Source organism: Kogia breviceps, chromosome 9 (assembly GCF_026419965.1).
Source record: "Kogia breviceps isolate mKogBre1 chromosome 9, mKogBre1 haplotype 1, whole genome shotgun sequence".
In the NCBI taxonomy this organism is placed as follows: Eukaryota; Metazoa; Chordata; class Mammalia; order Artiodactyla; family Physeteridae; genus Kogia; species Kogia breviceps.
The window spans coordinates 95,466,542-95,486,870 of record NC_081318.1 but is presented as its reverse complement, the minus strand read 5'-3'; the positions used below and the strand labels follow the sequence as shown (position 1 = coordinate 95,486,870).

Below are 20,329 nucleotides of genomic sequence, written 5' to 3'. Positions count from 1 at the left end.
ATCTTGACATCTACAACATTGAGGATGTATTCGAATTAATTCAAGGCACAACTGACTACTTTGTACTTACACGGTGAATCTATGGTGATTTTATAATATTTTATAACTACTGACGACTAAATCACTAGAATTCCAACTTCGCAAAAGAGCAAAATTTCAAATTCCAAATATTATTTTGCATTTCTATATCTAGAATACTAGTAGTACTGGGGACACCGAATACAATGATAAATGAAAATTTTTAATTTTAGTATTAGAAATTTTACTATTAGAAATTACTTATATATCTCCTTTTGTTTAATGTTTTAACAGTGTTAATAAACTCCAAGAGTGGTATATTAACCTTATTATAATTCTCTATGCTCCCACTTCTGGTAAAGATAATAAGCAATCAAATGACACAGAATGAAGACAGCATAATTTACTTTATTATGAACAAGCAACCACTTAGTAAGTTCCTAGATATTTGACAATAATAAGGGCTTAAATTTAATGTGTTTACCTTAACTCTTGATGATTTCCTAGATCCTTCACGAAAGGCCTGAAATAAAATGGAATTCTGAGTTAGTTTTTTAAAAACTGGATATAATTAATATTTAAAAATGAGTTCACTCAAGCTTTTTATTGAAGTCACATACATAACACAAAATATAGTAATAACCAATATAGCCAGAACTAGGGGAATGTTGAAGTTATCTACTAAAACACTGTAATATTATTAAAAATAAATACAGACTATATAATAACATGAAAATATGTATAATATACAATGCTAAGAAAATTTCTAAATTTTCTGTGTGCTCAATATTACAATCATGGAAAAATATGTGATAAAAGTTGGAAGGTATTAAAAATATTGCAGTAGTTTTAAGTCATGATCCAAGTTTTGGGGTGGGTTAAAATAATTTTGTTATTACTTTAATTTCTAAGTCAACTAGTGAGTAATACTTGAGCACTTACTAGTAGGGACTCAAGTTATAAGCACTGTGGTGAAAAGAACTGTACTTACTCAGTAAATATTGAATGGGAGCTCTCTAATCTGCCAAGTCCTAAAGTGTTATCTAAGACTTACTTCACCACTCCACTCCCCGAAGTGTAAACTCTATTTTGAGAGACTTACGAACACTAACCCTAAAGTAGGCAATATAGTTCCTAATTTATTTAAGTTCCAAATTTATGTGCAGACTATATGTTGGGAGACAGCAAGTTTTATTAAAAAGAGGGGAAGAAAAAAGAAAAAGAGGAGGAGGAGAAGGAGAAGCAGAGGCAGCAGCAAAGAACCTTCACGTAAAACACAGAAAAAGAGCTAGGACTATGGAGAACAGGTATGTTCAGACAGGTGTACAACTGAAACAAATACAATTCTGGTACTAAAGAAATATGAAAGAAGGCACGCAATAGGAAGAAATATGTCGCATTCAAAGAAAAATTAATATACTGCACTTGTTACCTACTGAAAACAGTTATGACGTAAGACTGGCTAAAAAAAATGTAAAAGTAGGTCATGAAAGCCTTATTTAAAAAGTCGCATTTTGGGCTTCCCTGGTGGCGCAGTGGTTGAGAGTCCACCTGCTGATGCAGGGGACATGGGTTCGTGCCCCAGTCCGGGAGGATCCCACATGCCGTGGAGCGGCTGGGCCCGTGAGCCATGGCCGCTGAGCCTGCGCGTCCGGAGCCTGTGCTCCGCAAAGGGAGAGGCCACAACAGTGAGAGGCCTGCGTACCACAAAAAAAAAAGAAAAAAGTCACATTTTAAGATTCTGACTTAAATACCATATATTCTTCACTATGATGGAGGAATCCATGAAACACCTCTGAGCAGAGAAGGGATATAAAAACGGTATTTACAGAAAATGTCAGAACCAAATGCAGAATGGACTAAAGTAGAAAGAGGATAAGGTTGGAGAAATTAAAGAAGATATTACTGTACGCCAAGAGGTAATGAGGGCGTAGACTGGGTTTATAGAAGCAAAAAGGAAGAAAAATAACAATATATTGAAGAGACATTCCCAAGGAAAAATCAATAGTGCTTTTGACAATAAATCTGAATGTCAAAGACTAAAGATGACTTAAAGATTTTTAAACCTGGATAATGGCTGTGCTGTTGAAACAAAAGAAGAATTTGAAGTATGATGAAAGAAGATGCAAGTTTGGTTTACAGAGGAAACACTAAAAGAAAAATAGAACATTAATAAGTAAGTAATATGTGCTAACCATAGTTTTATGAAAAAATTAATATCAAATTTGAAAAATTCTTTTCAAGTAAAATTAGAAAATTTAAAAATTTTTTTAAAAATTTAAAATCCTTATATATGGGTCACAATACACAATCCATGTCTTTAACAATGTTAGCGCTTCATGCCAAAGTCCTGAATTGCTAAAACACCAACCAACAATACCTTAATAGGGTTTTATGAGTATTTTTTAAATGTCATCTGTCCAGAATGTCTATTGTTAACTCCATTCACATTTTTAACAGTTAGCCATAACAAAAGGCTGAATAAAAAGCAAAATTAAGATATATCCTTTTGCTATATATTTTTAACTACATATTGCCCCCAAATAATAGTAAAAACTTAACAGTAAAGCAAACTAAATCTTTTATGCCCAGTTCCTGGATTTTTTTTTTCTAATCCTTATCAAATATTACTAACTTAACATGAGAGAAAAAATTCTGTTTTTAAATATAAAACAATATTCTGAAACAAATAAGCTGTGCTCCAAGACAGAATTCATTTTATTTTATTTTATTTTTATTTATTTATTTTTTGATTCATTTTAAATAGCCAAAAGTCATTCCAGCCAGAGAAAAAGCAAAATCTATGCTTTACTTTTTTTCTCTATGCTTTATTTAAAAAGTAGATTTGTTAATCTAGATGACCTAAAAATAGAACTACACAAGGATAATGTTTCCAAGTAACTTTTATATAGTAAACAAAGAAGGCATAATTTGAAAGCAGATGAAAAAATTAGGTCAATACCTAAACATGAGTTCCTAAATTGTAAAAAGCACTTAATAGACAATCACTTTCTCTGCATAAGTTACAATCTGAGATGAGGAAAATAATGAAATAAAGCAAAACGTGCTTAAGTGCTGTAATAATAGGTTCAAGTGCCACAATGAAATGCAAAGAAAGATCATCATTGCAAATTTCATCGAAAAAAGTAGTGCTTTAGATGGGCCTCAAAGTAGAGTAGTTTAAAAGATAAAGATGGAGAAGAGAATATTCTAAACAATGAAGGGAACAGCTTAAGTAAAGATAACATATCAGAAATCAGAGGTAGAATTTGGTAATAGTTGTCCAGACTGAATAAAATACAGGGAGAAGAACAGCAAAATTAGAGATACATACGTGAAGACTGCTAGAATGAAGACTTAATTTTAACAGGGAGGTGAAATTAGAAAATGAAAAAGGTATTTTAAAGTACATGCTGCCGGACTTCACTGGTGGCACAGTGGTTAAGAATCTGACTGCCAATGCAGGGGAAACCGGTTCGAGTCCTGGTCCGGGAAGATCCCACACGCCGCGGAGCAACTAAGCCCATGCACCACAACTACTGATCCTGCGCTCTAGAGCCCACAAGCCACAACTACTGAGCCTGCGCACCTAAAGCCTGTGCTCCACAACAAGAGAAGCCACCACAGTGAGAAACCTGCACACCGCAATGAAGAGTAGCCCCCACTCACCTCAACTAGAGAAAGCCTGCGCACAGCAACCAAGACCCAACGCAGCCCCCAAAATTAGTTAATTAAATGTAAAAAAAAGAAAAAAAAAAAAAAGTACATCCTGCCTATTAAATAACCAAATAATATCATGAAGAATTACTCAAAAAAAATGATTTTATACCTAGGTATAATTTCACTCTTTAATAAATATATAGTCATTATGGAAAGTATCTTTTACCTTACATGACAAAAAACTTCATTAGAAATTATAACAAATTTATTAAAAAGTGGCTTATAAATAGTTTTCTGCCATCATACCCTGGTGATATTTTAATACAAAAATTTAAGTGAGAAAAATCTAGATAGTAAGAAATTCAACAAATGTGGAGCCTTATTAAAGTGATTAAATATGATTCAGAGACAAATAGCTATAAACAACCATTCACAATCATTATATGCTCCTCTACCTGTTTATAAGCTATTAAAAATTTAGAACTGTTATTTCTGTTTTCTAAAACAACAACCTTCACTAAATCTTATTTTAGCTTTTGCATTTCTATGACTAGTCTCATCAGCGTGATGATTTAAAGCAGTTTGCAAACATTTTTCTCTACTCCATTTCAATCTTTAAAACAAGTTAAAAATTTTAAATGAGTTTAAGCTTAGATCCTGCTACCTTCTCTAGCTACTATCCATTACTCCTACCACTTCCTATCTACTCATCCTCAAAATAGGAAAAACTTACTTTTTTACATTTTGAAATGTTTTGTTCTTTCTCCCCACATTTTTTCCTTCTTTTATCATTAACCTTGGAAACTCTTGAAGCAGTTAAAGTAATGGATGTCGGGGTATGCTGAAATGCAGTATATAATTCCACAGGAACCTCATCACCACTCTCAGTTGCACTGGTATCACCATCTTCAAAGGCAAAATAAAAATTATAGCACAAGTAAGACTTCTACTTCAAACAATAAAACAGCATTCCACATGACAAACTATTATTCCCCCATCTTGCTGAAGAATAAACATTTTTTTTCACTTCCTCACTCAGTAAGACACATTTAAATGCAAACTGCAAATATATTTCTCATATGTTAAACTAGAAAGGATACAAAATCTGACAACACACTCAGGTGGTGTGACTGTGGGAAACAGACACTTACAAACATAGCCAGTGGAAATTCAAAATTCTCTATGAAGGGGAATTTAGCTATATCTAGCAGAATTCTATATACACTTACCCTCTTCACCCAGCAACCCCATTTCTAAGGATCTATCCACAGATAAAAATGGGAAAAGTACAAAAAAACCCTTATCCAAGAGGGTTTCATGATGTTACTATTTGTAATAACAAAAACACTGGAAACACCCCAAATGTCCATCAAACAGTTCAATAAACTATGGTTATTCAAAACCAGTTGTATTGGTGGCAACACGTTTTATAAGCCAAAGTGAAAGTTTAGCATATGTTACAACTTCAAATCCTGTTCCTAAAAATGAAATAAACACTACTGCACATGATCAACTAATGGATCACCATCTTTCAAAAGAGCAAACATATTTTACTTCTTTAAACCAATAGGTTACCTATGTGCAAGAAAATATGGATGATTTTAGATTTTATTTATTTTCCATATTTCCTAAAATAAATACATTATTGTTCTATAAAATCTGTAAAAAAGAGTATTTAAAATCTACACTTGAGATTGTAAATTATACATACAATCAACGTTCATTAGCCAGGAGTTTACGTCTGACTAAAAAATATGCAGGCCACTTATTCTCTCAATCATACTAAAGTTAATTTAGTATAGATCCTTTTCACCCACCTGACATATTTTCCCTTTTCCGGCGTTGTAGCAGCACCGCCCTCTCTTTATCCAAACTCCTATATTAAAATATTAACATGATTATTTATAAACTTTCATAAATTTAGATATAAAGTAGATCTATTTTAAATGTGAGAAACTTTATAATTTCACTAATGTTCTTACTGAAAAATGAACAGTATAAAATATATGTACTATCACTTGCCTTACAGTTTAGATTTAATCTAGCATAATTAGCAATAGATACCAGTTAAGTTACTCTGTTGTGTTAAGAAAATCATTTTTTACTTTGGAAACAAGTACTTTTTTTTTCCAAACTGAAAAAAGCAAAAAGTCTGGGGGGAAATGTTAGTGTAATTATTGCATTATTACTATTTGCCTAAATTATTTCCAATTTTGAAATAATAAACACTAAACATTTAACAATTAAGCAAAATATTTCATTAACCACCCCCAGCCTCCGCTCATGAAGTACATCATCCATAGTAACTGTTTACTTACCCCCCTCTCCGCCCCCAAAGCATTTTCACTGTCTAAACTTATTAGTCTAAATGTCAAATAACTAGATATAATTCTTAGATGGGAACTGTGATGGCAGAATAAGAGCAAAGAGAAAAGAACAATAAGCAGATATCACTAAAGTGACTGTCCTCCCTAATGGTCAGTTTTTAAGCAACCCTCACTGAAAATCAGCAGATATTTACCCCATGATTAAAAAGAAAAGATTTTAATATGTTAAAAAACCCCAACTATCTGGAAAAAGGCTAGTAACTATTATAAAGTGAAACAAAATCAAAGAAAAACCTCACTCAAACAAGGATGTCCACTCTCACCACTCTTTTTTTTTTTTTTTTTTTTTTCAGAAGGGCACAAGCAACTGATGGTTGCAAGGCCTCACCACTCTTATTCAACAGTTTTGGAAGTCCTAGCCATGACAATCAGAGAAGAAAAAAAGAAATCCAAATTGGAAAAGAAGAAGTAAAACTGTCACTGTTTGCACATGACATGATACTATACATAGAAAATCCTAAAGATGCCATGAGAAAACTACTAGAGCTCATCAATGAATGTGGTAAACCTGCAGGATACAAAATTAATGAACAGAAATCTCTTGCATTCCTATACACTAACAATGCAAGATCAGAAAGAGAAATTAAGAAACAATCCCATTTACTGCAATGAAAAGAATAAAATACCTAAGAATAAACCTACCTAAGGAGGCAAAAGACCTGTACTCAGAAAACTATAAAAAACTCATGAAAGAAATCAAAGATGAAACAAACAGATGGGAGAAATATACCATGTTCTTGGATTGGAAGAATCAATATTGTGAAAATGACTATACTACCCAAAGCAACCTACAGATTCAATACAATCCCTAACAAATTACCAATGGCATTCTTCACAAAATTAGAACAAAAAATTTTACAATTTGTATGAAAACACAAAAGACTCTGAATAGCCAAAGCAATCTTGAGAAAGAAAAACGGAGCTGGAGGAATCAGACTCCCCGACTTCAAACTATACTACAAAGCTACAGTAATCAAGACAGCATGGTACTAGCACAAAAACAGACATATAAATCAATGGAACAGGATAGAAAGCTCAGAGATAAACTCATGCACCAATGGTCACCTAATCTATGACAAAGGAGGCAAGACTATACAGTGGAGACAAGACAGCCTCTTCAATAAGTGGTGCTGGGAAAACTGGACAGCTACATGTAAAAGAATGAAATTAAAACACTCCCTAGCACCATACACAAAAACAAACTCAAAATGGATTCGAGACCTAAATGTAAGACTGGACACCATCAAACTTTTAGAGGAAAACATAGGAAAAACACTCTTTGACATAAACCACAGCAAGATCTTTTTTGATCCACCTCCTACAGTAATGAAGATAAAAACAAAAGTAAACAAATGGGACCTAATTAAACTTAAAAGCTTTTGCACAGCAAAGGAAACCATAAACAAACCGAAAAGACAACCCTCAGAATGGGAGAAAATATTTGCAAACAAAGCAAGCAACAGGGGATTAATCTCCAAAATATACCAACAGCTCATGGAGCTTAATATAAAAAAAAAACTAACAACCCAATCAAAAAATGGGCGGACGACCTAAATAGACATCTCTCCAAAGAAGACATACAGATGGCCAAGAGGCACATGAAAAGATGCTCAACATCACTAATTATTAGAGAAATGCAAATCAAAAGGTATCACCTCTCACCAGTCAGAATGGCCATCATCAAAAAATCTACAAACAGTAAATACTGGAGAGGGTGTGGAGAAAAGGAAACCCTCTTGCACTGTAGGTGGGAATGTAAATTGATACAGCCACTATGGAGAACAGTATGGAGGTTCCTTAAAAAACTAAAAATACAACTATCATATGACCCAGCAATCCCACTATTGATCATATACCCTGATAAAACTGTAATTCAAAAGAACACATGTACCCCAATATTCACTGCAGCACTATTTACAATAGCTAGGATATGGAAACAACCTAAATGTCTAACAATAGATGAATGGATAAAGAAGATGTGGTATATATATACAATGGAATATTACTTAGCCATTAAAAGGAACAAAATTGGGTCATTTGTAGAGATGTGGATGGACCTAGAGTCTGTCATACAGAGAAAAGTAATTCAGAAAAACAAATATTGTACATTAATGCATATACGTGGAATCTAGAAAAATGGTAGCGATGAACCTACTTCCAGGGCAGGAAAAGAGATGCAAACATAGAGAATGAACATGTGGACACGTCAGGGGGTGGGGGGAAAGGGGAGGGTGGGATGAACTGGGAGATTAGGACAGACATACATACATTACCACACGTAAAACAGATAGCCAGTGGGAACCTGCTATAAAGCACAGGAAGCTCGGCTTGGTGCTCTGTAATGAGCTAGATGGGTGGGATGGGGGGGTGCGGTCGGAGGGAGTTCCAAGAGGGAGGGGATATATGTATACATATAGCTGATTCACTTTACTGTACAGCAGAAACTAAGACACTGTAAGGCAATTATACTCCAATAAAAAAGAAAAAAGGAAAAACCTCACTCATAATAAACAAATGAAAAGTATCAATAAAACACTGAGATTGCCATTTCTCACCTAGTTAAACCAGCAAAAATCCAAGTCCATCAAAAACTCTACTGTGAGGCTGGGGAAAATAGGCATGCTTATCCATGACTGCTGGGAATTCAAAACTGGACAGTTGCTACTGGAGGGGAATTTGGCAATATCTGACAAAATTTGATATATACCTTTACCCTTTTAATGAACAATCCCACTTCCACTTGCAATTACACAAGACTGGAAACAACTCAAATGTCCACTCAAAGGGCTGAATAAACTATAGTACAGGAAATGATGGAGCACCTTGAAGCTACAGAAAGAAGTGAGTCAATCTCTATATTACTACTATGAAGTGAACTTCAGGATATATTTTTAAGACAAAAAACTAATGTGGCAAAAACTCTACATAATATACTACTGCTTATCTAAATAAGGAGGGGAATACATATATATATATGTGCATATCTGTTTCTAATATAACAAACAATGGAAGGAATAATCAATTTTTTAAAAATTGTTACTTCCAAAGTGGAAGGAACAGGGGTCGTATAAGTTAGACCTATTTGAATGTACCTTGTCTTAAATATTTAACTTTAGAATGATGTGACTACTTCTTATATAATTAAACAAGCAAATAATTATAAAAAATAAAGTACAAAAAGCAATCCTTAAAAATAAAATTGCTGCATTACTCATCCATTTCTGGTAGGAATGAAAAATGATATAACTAGTCTGCAAAATAATTTGACAATTTCTTATAAAACTGAACATGCAACCAACTACCATATGACCAAGCAATTGCACTCTTGGGCATTTATCCCAGAGAAAACAAAACTTAGGTTTACACCAAAACCTGTATACAAATGTTCAGAGCAACTTTATTTGTAATAGCCAAAAAGTGGAAATGACCCAAATGTCCTTCAGTAGGTGAGTGGTTAAACAAACTCTGGTACATATATACCACATAATACTACTTAAAAATAGAAAAAAGTGAAATACTGATATATGCCACAAATTAGCTGGCTTTGCAGGGAATTATGCTCAGTAAAAAAAAAGCCAATCCCAAAAGGTCACATACTGTGTGATTCCATTTATGTAACATTCTTGAAACGACAGAATTACTGGAGTATAGATTTAGTGGTTGCCAAAGGTCAGGGATGGGAGGGGTAAGAGGTGGGAGGTAGGTATGGCTAGAAAAGGCAACATGAGGGATCTTTGTGATTGAAATGTTTTGTAGCTTGACTATACCAATGTCAATATTCTGGCTGTGATATTGTATAAACAGTTTTGCAAGATGTTACCACTGGGAGAAATTGAATAAAAGATATGCAGGATCTCTGTATTATCTCACAAATGCATGCAAACCCACATTACTTCAAAAGTTTTAATTTTTAAAAAATCAAAAAATAAAACTAGGGGGCTTCCGTGGTGGCGCAGTAGTTAGGAGTTCACCAGCCGATGCAGGGGACATGGCTTCGTGCCCCGGTCCGAGAAGATCCCACATGCCGCGGAGCGGCTGGGCCCATGAGCCATGGCCACCGAGCCTGTGCGTCCGGAGCCTGTGCTCCGCAGCGGAAGAGGCCACAGCAGTGAGAGGCCTGCGTACCGCAAAAAAAAAAATAATAATAAAATAAAATAAATAAAACTAATAACCTAACCCAGAAGTGTGTACCCAGTTGGTGTTATAACCACACAATAAAATTCTTTCAAGAGACTTTAATCACAAAAAATTAACTATACATCCCCGCAGAAAATACCTTACAAGAAAAAAAAAGTTCTAAACTGTTTTACATAATCATATTGTCACAGGTGCTATTGTTGGTACTGTTACTCTGAGACTGTTACATTCTTCTATGGGATTAAACAGTTGAGCAAATTACAGGATACTCTAATTACACTACTGTATGTGTTGTTGAGAACTAGGATAAAAAGAGACACAGATGGAATACAGAAACAGTTAAATGAAAACCCTGTACAGCTGACCTCTGCACAATGTGAGGGCTGGGGTGCCGAAATGCAGAGTGTGTAGTTCTGTACTATTTACTACTGAAAAAATTCCATGCATAAGTGGACATGCACAGTTCAAACCTATGTTGTTCAAAGGTCAACTGTATTCCTAAATTTAAATTGCAATTATCTGTATAAACTCATGTACTTTATTTTTAAAATAAACAAACAGACAAAACTTATAGTAGACTAGGTTCATCTACTAAAAAGACCTAGCAACGCTGAGTAGTTCCAGAGGAAGGAGCATTACTAGCTCTCAGATTCTGGTCTTGAAAACCAATTCTGAGTGTGGGTCACAGAAGTATAAGATAAGCCTGAGACATCTTATTGTGTTAGATTGCACAAAGCTAGCAAGTACTACTAGGTATCGTCAAAAGGACCGCAAAGCCAACCCGCAGTGGTTCCCATTGACCAAAAATGGGACAAAATTTGAACATAAATAAGGATAATAGGGGGACTTCCCTGATGGCACAGTGGTTAAGAATCTGCCTGCCAATGCAGGGGACACGGGTTCGATCCCTGGTCTGGGAAGATCCCACATGCCATAGAGCAACTAAGCCCATGTGCCACAACCACTGAGCCTGCACTCTAGAGCCTGCGAGCCACAACTACTGAAGCCCATGTGCTCTAGGGCCAGCATGCTGCAACTACTGAAGCCCATGTGCCTAGAGCTGCTGCACTGCAACAAGAGAAGCCACTGCAATGAGAAGCCCGCACAGTGCAACGAAGAGTAGCCCCCACTTGCCACAACTAGAGAAAGCCCGCACACAGCAATGAAGACCCAACACAGCCCCCTCCGCAAAAAAAAAAAAAAAAAAAAAAAGATAATAGGGACCTCCCTGGTGGTACAGTGGATAAGACTCCATGCTGCCAATGCAGGGGGCCCAGGTTCTATCCCTGCTCCGGGAACTAGGTCCCACACGCATGCTGCAGCTAAGAGTTTGCATGCCTCAACTAAGGAGCCTGCGTGCCACAACTAAGGAGCTGACAAGCCACAACTAAGGAGCTGGCGAGCTGCAACTAAGAAGCCCGTGAGCCACAACTAAGCAGCCCGCATGCCAAAACTAAGGAGCCCGCATGCCAAAACTAAGGGGCCCGCATGCCAAAACTAAGGAGCCCGCCTGCCGTAACTAAGACCCTATGCAACCAAATAAATAAATATTTTAAAAGAAAGGAATAACTGCAACAGACTGATATCCAATATGTTTAAATCCCTGACTTCATAATGCCACTTAAAATTCTTAGAATTAACATGTCATTAATTTGCAACCCCTAATAAATTAATGGATCTTAAAAATAACCATCAATGGGTCCCATTCAGATATTATAAGATGTGTCACCTGACAGAACACAATGTATGAAAGTCTTATCCCCCTGCCCCAAAAAAGGCGGGGGACCTAAATCGAATCACACACCTATTTACAGAAATATCTCTAGAGAGAAATCTGTTAAATCATGATAATACAATTGGCAAACTCACCAGGATAAACAATTCAGTCCCTTAAAGAAACACACTGCAAAGGAGACTGGGGTTGGTGGGGTAAGGGGTGTAGCTTTAGATTACTAGAGACTTAAAAGAGATGTATAGCTACCAATCGATAATTTAAGAATGGCTGGACTGGGGCTTCCCTGGTGGCACAGTGGTTGAGAGTCCGCCTGCCGATGCAAAGGACACGGGTTCATGCCCCGGTCCGGGAAGATCCCACATGCCGCGGAGCGCCTGGGCCCATGAGCCATGGCCGCTGTGCCTGCGCGTCCGGAGCCTGTGCTCCGCAACCAGAGAGGCCGCAGCGGTGAGAGGCCCGCGTACAGCAAAAAAAAAAAAAAAAAAAAAAAAATGAATGGCTGGACGTAATAGATTTTGTTGCATGTATCAATATAATCGTTTTGTGGTTACAGATTTTTGTTAAAGAATTCTTTTATAGATACATACTGATATACACACATACATACTGAAATACATAAGGATACATATGAATGAAATAATATATTTGAGATTTGCATTAAAACAATATGTGAAGGAGAAAAATACACAGCAATGTAAATGAAAAAAGATTATTGACAATTGTTGAAGCTGAGTGGTGGTAACATGCAGGTTCATTACACTATTACTTTTATATAGGTTTGAAATGTCCATTAAAAAAAAATTTTTTTTAAAAAGCACAAAAAAGAAATGGGAAGAAAACACATTACTGCCAACAGGCAGAATGATAGTATAAGCCCTGCAAAATTCTGTAACTAACGAAATGTCCTTCTAGCAACTTTTTAACATAATTTGCAGTCCACTGAAAAAAAGATGTCATCACTTAAAAAATGCATTATTTTATGCATCATTAAAAACCCTAGAAAATAAACCATGACACATTATCAATGGGAAGATTCTTCTTGATTTTAGAGATGTCAGAATGGAAAAAGAAAAAAACCCAAAAAACAAACCAAACCATAGAAAGGAAACTTCTTCCATCTTAGATTTGATGAAATACAGTATCCATTAATTGTTTAATCTAGAATTCATACATAAATTTCTAATAACTAAAGATTACCTCAGTAAAATTACTGGCAATTTTATTGTATGTACAACTTACCTAGGCTGACAACGTTCACAAAGATATGTATCAGGAATATGCTGCCTGTCAATCCCCATGCAGTCAATATGTTGCCAAACACTTTAAAAAGGAAAAAAAAAAGAAAAGCAGAACATATAAAATATTACTAAAATCATCCTTAAATTAAGATTTGATATTCCATTTAACTATCAGTTAATAAGTGCCTACTTTGAGTTTAGCAGTGTAAAAGGTAATGTGAAGAATTCATAGAAATATGTCCTCGGGAAGATAAAACTTTGAGATGCAAAAATAAGAGGACAAATATAGGATATTATATATATGCTATACATTTCTAAAGCAAATATAATTTTAAAATGTAAAAGGTATACATTACAAATATTATTAGAAATCACAAACTGGAGATGTCCACAATGCTTGGAATTAATGGGAAAAGAATCCTAGAGAATAATGGACTTGAAGAGAACCTCATTTGGGAAATTAAGAAGAAAAGACCTCATTATAGCAACATTTTCTCAAGTAGACAGATACCGGGAGCAACAGCAAGAAGGCAGTTAATATATCTGAAGAAGAATGTTCGTTTTGAGAAACAGAGGGAGATAAAACTGAATTAGTAAAATTCAGTCAGATTATATACAACCTGGAATGTCAGGATTTGCGGAGCATTCCTCTAATAGGCAACAGGTAACAACTAGAGGTTGCTTTGATGGTATACAGTGTTAATTCAAAGAAGTTAAGAAACTGGAGGCATAAAAATCAACCAAGAGGCTTTTCCAGCATTCCAGATCTAAGTTAAAGAACAACAGAAAGAACTAGAATGATGGCAGAGAAGATGAAGTTAAAGAATCCAAGAGTCATTTCATAAAGATAGAGACTAAACCTATTATGAACCATTTTTAATGTGATACATGGACCAACTTGAGGCAAATTTCTCAATGCTATTATTTTGCATTTTATTGCCAAGACTTTAATTGGTCTAAAGTTGATATATATGCCTGTTTCTAAAAATAGTCTTAATTATTCCTTATATAATAATGAGCTACTTTTAATATATAGCTACTGAGTTAACTGCTATGATCTTGCTCTTTACTTCTTAACTGAGGATGTTGGGACAAGAACTGGTAGAATGTGAAAGGTAATGGACTATGTATCAAAGATGTAGGGGAAAAAGTTTAAAAGAAAAGCAGAGCACCTGACATGGAGAGTCAGAATAACAAATTAGGTTAAATTTGGGGGCTAAGTAATGATGTCATGCAGACCACAGAAGAAATAAAACTAGAAAATGAATAAATAATCAGAGCTCTAGATGTCAAACTTGAAAGAGATGATTATGGGCAGTAGGTACATGAAAATATATAGAGGCAAGTGTAAAACAAGAATAGAGAAAAAGAGATTAAGCCTTGGAGTATACTACAGGTTAAGCAGTAGAAAAGTAGAATAACAAAAAATAAATTCATAACAAATAGAGCAGTTGCTAAAAAGCAAATACCTTGAATAATCCAAAATACGTGAACTGGTCCTTCAAGAATTTGTAGATAGGTATAAGTCCTAAGGACTATTTCACTCTTTTCTAACAGGTATAATTCTATATTATATATAGATCATTGTAATTAATCAAAATAAAAACACTTTAGATTATGCATTAAAATAAAAATATTGTCCAATGGTATGTAATTTATCACGTAAGACAAAATCAGCAATGAGAAAGCTATTTTATATGATTGGTTAAAATATGAGTTCAGATTTGCTAATAAGTAGCTAATTAAAAAATAATGAGGAAAACAAGTTATCAGAGAAGTTATGTTTTTAGTTTTTAAATTCAACTCCTGAATAAGCTCACTGAGGTGACTGCTTATGGTAATAGTATGTACCGTAAGTTTATTTTTAAATTTTAAAAAGCATCACAATATATTTTTATTATGAAAATTAACTCAAAGCCTTAATATTACAACTTCCCATAAAAATAACATCAAATTTCACATTCCACTTATGACTAATTGTCCCCCTTTTTGGCAAAGGTAAATCAACTTTTTCCATATATAACCTAAACTGCATGTTTATATCAATAACATCCCACTCCTAATCACCTAACTTAATAGATGGGAACAAGATTACAAATAATGCAAAGTAATTTCTATGTGGCTCAACAATGCATTTTTACACTATTCAAATATGGGTACTATTTCAAATAAAATGATGAAGCTATGCCTTAAGACCAGATCCAGGACATTCTGTAAACTATCAAACTTTCTTATCCTCTACAGTACATTGCTTAAATACTCTCTGCTTCCCAGCCTATGCAGGGGATGGACTAAGTAACTTTCAGGTTGAAATCCTACTGTTCCCTCTCCATCCTCCCCAACTCCCTCCCACCAGGAAAAAAAAAAAAAAAAAAAAGAAGAAGAAAGAAAACAAAACCCCACTTTCTCTCCCAATCACACCTTCTCTAGGGGAGGAGGCCTTTCTTGGTGGTTGAACCAGGGTTGGGGGAGGGGAGACTGTGGTTCTGGTTCAAGGAGACTCCAGAGTGCTGCAAGGTTCAAGTCAAAAGGAGGTGAGAGAGTCAGGTCAAACAAACATCAATCAAAATGTATAATTCTTCCAAACTGGAAAATCACAGTTGACTATACAGCACAAATAATTCCAAAGGAAATACACAGGACTCAATTCTCCTCTCATTTCTGTCTTGTCTACTTTATGTAGTTGTATTACTACTGAATGAGTAAAAAGAGAGATGTGATTCTGTATGAATAAAGTTCAGAACTGATTGCCTATTACTCAATTAACAACGAGGATTTCTAAGAAAAACTCTAGGATAGCTTTTTTCCCATAGGGGTATTTCCTAGGAGCAAAACAGACTGCACTGACAGTAGCAAAAGTATCTCTTAAAAAATGCATTTATCAATTCCTTCAAAAGTCACTTTATTTTTTCCAACATTAACAATCACAAAGGTTAGCACCATTCAAGAAAAATAAGCAAATGGCATGAAACATTTTACCTGCATTTGTCACAACAGATCATGTATCCATCATCATGTGTAAAACCACATATACACCTGGTTACATCAGTACCATAACTTCCATCCTCAGATGTGCTGATTGTAGTAGCACTGGAAGTTTCATCAAAATTAGGAGTGGTAAATATGCCTACTTCATTTTTGCTAATAAGAACTGATGGAGGAGGGGAAGCCGGAGGTGTTGGAGGAGGACGAGCACCATAATTATGGTCCTGGATAATTAATCACAAATACATCATAATGTAATTTCAATAACAATATAAACTAAGCAACTTAAATAAAATTCAATCCTTAATTTAAATATTTGAGAAAGATGAAATTGGCCCACTTCTTCCTTAATACCTTTAAAATAATGAATTGGTGAAACTAGATACAGAACCTTGGTCACCTTCACAATGCGAGATGTGAGAATAGTGGTTAAAAAAAAAAAAAACTCAGGAAACTGGAGGCTAAAGAATAACAAAAACAATTACAAAAGACATATTATCACTATAAAGTATACAATAGGGATTTTTAAAGTTTTGGCAACATTGAATAAGTTAGCTTAAACAAGCTTTCATTTTCTCAGCTATGAAATGGGGATGAAAATTATACCTATCTTATGAGGTTGTTTTTGAAGACTAAGTTAGATAATATATGCAAAAATGCTTAGCACAGAGTCTGACATAAGTGCTAAATAAATGGTAACTATATAATTACTATATAATTTAGAATCAACAGTAGATAGTACAATTCTATCTAGTCTTTTTATAGAGAAGGTAAAGAATTATAATACTAAACTATTAATAGCATAAAAAAGCAAAATAATAATAATATAAAAACTTCTAGGGAATTCCTCTTATAGAATTTTAAACCCTTGAATAAATACAATTAGATCAATGAAAAAACTAAACTACGAATTACAAACCTAATTGTTTAGATAGTATAAAACAAGTCTGCTTTTTAAATATTCAGTTTTAGGCACAATACCACACACACAACTTTCAACCTTTAGATATAAAAAATATATATCGATTTATATACAGATATAAAACATACCCTTCCAGAGAAATGTTTGACACTTACCGCATAGGGCAGACCAATGTAACTGTGTGAATGATGCGAGCTGCTGGTATATAACTGGTGGGGATAACTGTTGGATTTCTCAACTACCACAGGGCTAGCTTCTACAGATTCTGGTCTGGAGGGAAAAAAGTTGCATCAAAGAGAATTCCATTGATTTTTTTCCTTTCAATCTATTTAAAATTATAAGCACTTATTTTATTGGCTATCAAATAAAATGTCTTTAAAATGTCTAAAACAGACACCCTGTGGATATGATATATCCTATCCAGAGTCTGCATCACTAAAACAAACTTTTAATGAAGTACAATAAATGTCCCCCCTTCAAGTTCAGATACAGTTTCCCTATCATTAAAAAAAATTAGTAGAGATTAAACATTGCTTAATATACTCAGTGGCACTGGGGACACTATGCACAGGATGGAGAAAAGTGGTAGAAATAATTTAAACAAGACTAAGGACATACTGAATCCATATGGACCCCAAATTGAATGTGAAGTATACATTTCAATGTCAAAGCTTCATGTATGTGTTAGTGTGTCAAGATTTAACAAAGCCTTGGAAATATCAGAAAACCTAAGGAACAGGAAACCTCACAATGAACCAAGGTTTGCTTAAGAAAAAAATGTAACTAGCAGCCTATGGTAGTGTAAGATCAGCAGTTCTGGCTTGATAATGGCCAAATGATGACGACCTAACCAACCACTGCTACAACTGAGAGTAACCACCGGCTGTGGTTGGCTTATAAATTCCCTGGCCTAGCATTTTACATTCACCACTTTCCCAAATTCTTTACTTATATCAATCTTCCTGAGCCCTAGCCTGATAATTCCTATTGATCAGTGTGGTAGTGAACCTACTTCTGAGGGCAATTCACACTGAAATTAATTTCTCCCTTGCACACACACACAACATGACTCATTTCTGTGCCTTTATTCTTACCAACGCCACCCTTTGAGATGATTTTCATAACCCTTATGCTACCTCTTATTCAAAACCTTCCCTTAGAATTTAGTACTACTTGCAGTCTTCATGGTTTAACGCTTCTTAATGCAGTTACAATCTAATTGGTCAAATTTCTATTGTCAATTATTTCTTGATATACTGCCCCCCTCCACTCATCCCCTGCACAAAGTCTCAATTTTGCTCTAAGTGACTGCTGCTTGGGATCCAGTGTGCTAAAATCAGTAAAGAGAGGAGGCACAAACCGAGGTCAAGTGGTTCTGAAGGAGATTACAAAAGAAGAGCCTCCAAAATGTTCTGGATATTTAGAAAACCAGTACTCACCTATTATCTATGCTGTTATGTTAACATTTTACTTGCATAATCTTTTTATTTTATTTTTATTTTTATTTTGCGGTATGCGGGCCTCTCACCGTTGTGGCCTCTCCCGTTGCGAAGCACAGGCTCCAGACGCGCAGGCCCAGCGGCCATGGCTCACGGGCCCAGCCGCTCCGCAGCATGTGGAATCGTCCCGGACCGGGGCACGAACCCGCGTCCCCTGCATCGGCAGGCGGACTCTCAAGCACTGCGCCACCAGGGAAGCCCCCACTTAATCTTTTTAAAAAACATGTTTCTTAATCCCAAAATTAATACATGCTCATTGTACAAACTTTAAAACAGAAGTACATAAGAAAGTGAAAGATCATGTCTTCATCCAAACCTTACACACCCATGTTAAGATGCCATGTATCCCCCTCTAAATTTGTCTATCCATAAATACAAATAACAGTTGTTTTTTTTTTTTTAATGAGAATGTACAATACGTATTCACATTTGTTTTTTCAATCTTTCACTGTCAACACATATCTACCTTATTTTTGGTAATAACTGATTTATTTCATTATATGAATGTACCAGTTTATTTAACAAATTCCCTTTTGGTAGATGTTTAAATTGATTCTATTTTTCAGTGTTAAAGGTATCACTGAAATTGTACACCCTTCTATACATTGTTTTCTGCTTACATGGCAGTATTTCTACAACATGGATTCCTGGAGGCAGAAATGCTGAACAAAAGGGTAAATGCACATAAAATCAATACATACTGCCAAACTACCTTTGATTACAATATTGATTCCTTTAGAATTCTTTTAAAAATACTTAGAGGGGGGCTTCCCTGGTGGCACAGTGGTTGAGAGTCCGCCTGCCATTGCAGGGGACACGGGTTTGTGCCCCGGTCCGGGAAGATCCCAACATGCCGCAAAGCGGCTGGGCCCGTGAGCCATGGCTGCTGAGCCTGCACATCCAGAGCCTGTGCTCCGCAACGGGAGAGGCCACAACAGTGAGAGGCCCACGTTCCGCAAAAAAGAAAAAGAAAAAAAAAATACAGAGGGAAGAAGTGGGTTTTTAGCAATTCCTGACCTATTATTAAAGCAAGATGTAGGAATTGTGGCCATTATAAAAAGATTCAATCTTAGGGATTTAGAGTGTGGCAAAAAATTTGTATTTTGGAATAGATAATGGTTGGGAATTAAAAAAATAAGACTTTCAGTGCAAATAAAGATAAATTCAAGCATGTAAACAAGCCACAAATCCTTTGCATAACCTCATGATTCAAATTAAAGCTATACAGCACTATTCACGATAGCCAAGACATGGAAACAACCTAAATGTCCATGAACAGATGAACAGATAAATAAGATGTAGTACATATATACAATGGAATACTACTCAGCCATAAAAAAGAATGAAATAATGCCATTTGCAGCAACTTGGATGCAACTAGAGATTATCATACTAAGTGAAGTATGTCAGAAAGAGAAAGACAAATACCATATGATATCACTTATATGTGGAATCGAAAATATGGCACAAATGAACCTATCTACAAAACAGAAATAGACTCACAGATATAGAGAACAGACTTGTGGTTGCCAAGGGGGAGGGGGGGCGGGAGAGGGATGGACTGAAAGTTTGGGGTTAGTAGATGAAAACTATTACATTTAGAATGGATAAACAACATGGTCCTACTGCATAGGACAGGGGCTATATCCAATCTCCTAGGATAAACCATAATGGAAAAGAATATAAAAAAGAATGTATATATGTGTATAACTGAGTCACTTTGCTGTACAACAGAAATTAGCACAACA

At 35.3% G+C, this 20,329-nt stretch overlaps 1 protein-coding gene across 7 annotated transcripts in view; it reads right to left on the bottom strand.

The window, feature by feature from the left end:
• Positions 1–20,329, bottom strand: part of KMT2E (lysine methyltransferase 2E (inactive)) — a 99,583-nt gene that overhangs the window by 33,938 nt on the left and 45,316 nt on the right. For 4 of the 7 annotated variants that reach the window (XM_059074484.2, XM_059074486.2, XM_059074485.2 and 1 more), the window contains 6 exons: positions 17,238–17,352; positions 16,155–16,384; positions 13,177–13,257; positions 5,496–5,554; positions 4,412–4,584; positions 503–541 (listed from right to left, as the gene is read on the bottom strand). In XM_059074484.2, coding sequence (XP_058930467.1) covers positions 503–541; positions 4,412–4,584; positions 5,496–5,554; positions 13,177–13,257; positions 16,155–16,384; positions 17,238–17,352 — 697 coding nt within the window. Of the gene's footprint in view, positions 1–502; positions 542–4,411; positions 4,585–5,495; positions 5,555–13,176; positions 13,258–15,596; positions 15,686–16,154; positions 16,385–17,237; positions 17,353–20,329 lie in introns of all 7 variants that reach the window. The other 3 variants (XM_067042805.1, XM_067042807.1, XM_067042806.1) reach the window with 1 other exon arrangement.